Genomic DNA, 4,549 nt, shown 5'->3' with positions numbered 1-4,549 from the left:
TCCCCGCACCCGGCCCCGAGGCCCGCGCCCTGATGGTGAGTGCCTGCCCCACACCCGGGGTGAGAAGTCAGGGAAGGCCAGGGTCGGGCATACCCGAGGAGCCAGAGTGGGGTCGGAGGGGGAGGTGGCCAGTGGAGGAGGGCCACTGGGAGGGTGTGGCCAGCGTGTTCTTTGTGTTTAGAGAAGCAGGAAGCCGGGGTGGGAGACGAGGATGGAGGGGAGGTCGGGCGGGAAGTCCCTCCTGGAATCTGACTGCAGTCGGAGTTGCAGCCCACGGCCTTTTCCGGGCCTCGGGCCACAGCTGTTTCCCAGCTCCCCTCCCCCAGCCTGAGTCCCCTAGGCCCCCTGGAGGATTGCAGTGGGAAGAAGTGAGGGCAAAGTGGGAGGACCGTCACCTCCAGACTTCGGGAGGGGCGGCGGGGCCTTTTGCCTTTATTTGCATCTCTTTGGCCTGAGCCCGCCCGGCCGCAGCCCCGGAGACGGAAGGGGGGAGGGGCCATTGTGTCGGGAAAGTCCCCCTGGGGAGAGGGTGCGCCTTGGGGAGGGAAGGGTTAAAGGTGCCCTGCCTGATGGGCCGTTAACCCTGTGGTGCCGGGGCGGCGGGGAACGACCCGTCCTGGTTTCCCTTCCCAACACCCCTTTTGTCCCCGGAGCCCAGGCAGTAAGGAGAGAAAACTTCCCAAGCTCAGTTCCCGGCCACCACCTGGGGTACCCGGGATTTGGAGATCAGAGTCACAGATGTGGAAACCGAAGTCCTGGATTTGAGCCTTACGGAGCCCTCCTGCCAGAACTTGGCATGACAGGGGAGGGACTCCCGAAAAGCTTGGGGGGTGGTGGGGCAGGAGGCCTCTCCGCATCCCAGCCCCCGGGCCTCGCTCTCCGGCAGCAGGTCTGGCCTTCTGGTCTCCCGGCCTCTGCCACATCCGGAGGTGTGGCCTCACTGTGGTTGGACACCAGAGGGCAGGAGACCTGAGGCTTGTGACTCTGGGTGGGGTCAGTCACTGTATCCCTGTGTGACCTTGGCCATTTGGGGGGGGGTCCGTCTGCCTATCTGTCAAGTACAGCAAAATGTGGCCTTATTTTATTTTGGAATAGAGGTACTTAAGCTGGATAAGAGGAAGGACCTCCAGACTGACGTAGGCATTGGGAGGTAGCTGGCCAGGCAGGTGCCCCGGGCCGCCTTCCCAGGACCTCTGGATTTCCGATTCGTGGTGTGGAGGAGCGGAGAAACCTGGCTCAAGGAAGGGGACAGAAGGAACCGCTAGGAATGAGGCGGGGCGAGGGGCGCAGGGGGAAGCAGGCGGCGGGAAAGGGCCGAGGCAGGCCCGGGGCACCCGGGTTCCCCTCGCACCAGGTGGAGCCTTTCTGGTTGTGCGGGAGGTGGGCCATCCACTCCCTGGGCCTGCTGGTCAGCGGTAATGGCACACGGCGGTGCTACAGGGGCAAAATGACATTAAAAGGTGCCTTTCGGTGGGAGGAACCTGGAGATAATTCATTACCATCATCATTTCTTGAAATTTCATTTCATTTCAAAAAATGTTTTTTGTTTTTGGCACCAGAGATCGAACTCGGGTCCTTGCACCTGTGAGGCAGGCGGTGGAACCGCTGAGCTAAATCCCTGGCCCTTGGATCAGTGTTTGTGTATTCCAGTGTTTCTTCTTCCCCTCCCCTGCCCAAATGTGAATGTTTCCTTCTTTCTAATTTCCAATGTTCCGCAGGCTTTTTGATTCTGCACTTTAGTCACTTTCCTGAATCTTCTCCTACACAGAGCTAAGTTCCTTACTCTCTCTACACAGCCAGCAGTGACTTAAGTGGGGCCCCTTGAAGTCGTAGGAGATTTGCACTTGGGCTGGTTGATTTGAAGTGCAGAGAGAACGTAGCCTGGGATGAACAACTTTTGTCCTGGAGGCTTCCATGCCGTGAGAGAAAAATCAAAGAAAAATTAATAATGTGAAACCAAAGCACACTTAATTTTGTTAAATGTTTCATCCTTTTTCTGTGTGTACACCAAACCAATTATAGATTCAAAGCAAATGAATTGCACATTTTACTGGCGTAATCTTTGGCTGAGGAGCTGCCAGTGACAAAGAATGCCAGGGATATACAAAATTGTCTTCCTTCTTTCTTTCTGCTTACAATGTTGGCAGCATTGACGGATGCTAAGTTCACTCACATTTTGTCTGTTTTTCACTCATTTTTAAAAATCAAGAATGGAAAACATTCTAGTTTTTCCATCAAGTTTCATGTTTCTGTATTGGAACTAGCCACATGAAGCTATTTAAATTTAGTTAAAATTAAGGAAAATAATATTTCAGTTTCTCAGGTCCACTAGCCACGTTTCCAGGGCCCAGCTGCTCTGTGTGCTGGTGGCTTCTGTGCTGGGGAACTAAGACTGAGAAAGTCTCTGTCCCTGGGCAACCCTTTCCTGGGTCTCAAATAGCACCAAGGCTGCTTGACTTTGCTTTGAGAACAGTGAAATGCTGTTCATGAACAATAAGGTGGGAGAGTAACATGCTTTAAAAGGAGGTTACAGGTGCCAAGATGTAAGATCTTGAAAACGAAAAGCTAAACAGGCCCGCCGGTGCCGGTGCTGGTGCCGGTGCCGGTGCCGACTCCCCTGCGCCCGCGTCCCAGCTCCTTTCCTCTGAACGCGACACCTGCGTTGTTTGCTTATGGCGATAAAACCAGCGAGGAGCAAAATAAAAAGCGCCCACGGACCTCGGCCTCTCCCTCGCCCGCCCTGCCCAGGAGACCTGGCCTTGCTGTCTCAGGCTCCCACAGGGGCTGCTCCTGCTGCGGGCCAGAAACCCTCCCTGAGGGCTGTGGGACGCGGTTAGCCCGGCAGGCCTGCTTCGGTGTGGTCCTGTCCACCCAGCTTCAACCCGAGGGAGGTGTCGCACCGCGTCCTCCTGGGCCCAGGCGCTCTTCTTTTTCCTTTTCATGGCTGCATACTATCTGCAGGATCAACAGTCTTCTTATTGACTGCACTGAGGAGCTTTCTGGTTTTGTTGTTTTGGTGGACTAGGATTGAACCCAGGGCCTTCACACTGACCTACATACCCCGTCGTCTTTATTTTATTTTTCATTTTAAGACAGGGTCTCACAGAGTTGCCCAGGCTGGGCCCCCATTTGTGATTCTCCTTCCTCAGCCTCTCAGAACACTGGGGTCACAGGCCCGCACTACCAGGCCCGGCTTAGATAGATTTTATTCGCTGCCCTCTATCCTGTCTTTCAAGCAGTGCACACCTTTGGCGCACACACATCTAGTGTGTAAGCACCTCGTGCCTGTGCCCTCCCCACAGAGCAGCACTTAGGTGACTGTCCGCTTGGTGGTGTGTCTCAGCCACTGACGGTGGCAGGTTCTCTAACCTGGCCTCCTTTGCCACCTTCCTGTGGCCACAGGAGCTGGAGAGGGGCTGGTGCCCAGCTTCCACTGCCAGGTCCCTGTGGCGCCGTCGGGGTTGCTCCCTGAGTGGCTGTACAAGGAAGTGGCCTTTCCTCTGCATCTGCAGGGGTGAGGGGAGGTGGCGCTCAAGCTCCTGGCTCATTTTTAGTATCATGGGGTGGGGGCAAGGCCCAGCGATTTGGAACAGAGAGGGTCCCCATTGGCCCTGGAACCAGGCACATAGCCTCTGCTGCCCCTGACCCACTCCTAGCGGCCTCCTGTCTTGTCTGGAATTGCTGAGGCTCTGGGCTCTCTGTCCCCGCAGTCTGTCATGCCAGCCTTTAAGAGGACAGGGGAATAAGGGCCGGGGACTTAACTCAGTGGCGCTGCACCTGCCTTGCCAAATGCAAGGTCCTGAGTTCAAACGGGGAACCGGTGGAGGAGCTGGATCAGGGCTGGAGGTGGCACAGTGCTCTTTTGGAACTGAGCTGGGTCCTCACTGCCCTTCTCCCTGGTCACCCACTCCCGTGTCACCACACAGGTCCCTGCTAACCTACCTTCTCTGTCTTTTCTAGAGACAAGAGGAGCAGCAGCGACACCGCCCATCACCCTGGAGGGTCCTGTACAATCTCATCATGGGACTCCTGCCCTTACCCAGGGGCCACAGAGCCCCCGAGATGGAGCCCAATTAGGTGCCTGCATTCGCCCGGTGGACGTCAGGGACCAGGGGGGCAGGACCCTCCCGCCTCCTGACGCCCTGGCCAGTGCGGGGCGCTTTTTCTGCACCATGTAGCGTACTGGACTACCAGCCCTGCCTGTCCCAGGGTGGGCTAGGGCAGCCGCTCCAGGCCCGCCTGGGTGCCCCAATGGACATGTGGACTTGTGGGCCCCTGGCCAGAAGCCGGGACAGAGGGCTGAAGGACTCGGCATCCGAAGGCGGCGGTGGCCGAGGGGGTGGGGACTGAGCCGCCCGCCTCTGCTGCCCACCACCATCTCAGGAAAGGCTGCTGGTGCTGGCTGCCCATTCCAGCTGCAGGGGGGACGCTGGGGGGTTGTCCCCAGTGCTCCTTCACTTTGGGCCTGGCCTCAGGCCCCTGGTGCTTCCCCCCCCTCCTCCTGGGGAGGGGGCCTGTGAAGAGCAAATGAGCCAAACGTGACCACTGG

At 57.5% G+C, this 4,549-nt stretch overlaps 1 protein-coding gene across 1 annotated transcript in view; it reads left to right on the top strand.

Annotated features, from left to right (window-relative positions):
- Positions 1 to 4,167, top strand: part of Bbc3 (BCL2 binding component 3) — a 7,064-nt gene extending 2,897 nt beyond the window's left edge. The window contains exon 3 of the mRNA XM_019210054.2: positions 3,961 to 4,167. Within this exon, the coding sequence (XP_019065599.1) occupies positions 3,961 to 4,077 (117 nt within the window). The 3' untranslated portion in view covers positions 4,078 to 4,167. The remainder of the gene's footprint in view (positions 1 to 3,960) is intronic.
- The last annotated feature ends 382 nt before the right edge of the window (positions 4,168 to 4,549 follow it).

This window comes from Fukomys damarensis, unplaced genomic scaffold, assembly GCF_012274545.1.
Source record: "Fukomys damarensis isolate Sample0158 unplaced genomic scaffold, DMR_v1.0_HiC HiC_scaffold_19, whole genome shotgun sequence".
Classification (NCBI taxonomy): Eukaryota; Metazoa; Chordata; class Mammalia; order Rodentia; family Bathyergidae; genus Fukomys; species Fukomys damarensis.
The sequence above is the reverse complement of the archived record's forward strand: the minus strand, read 5'-3'. Positions and strand labels throughout refer to the sequence as shown.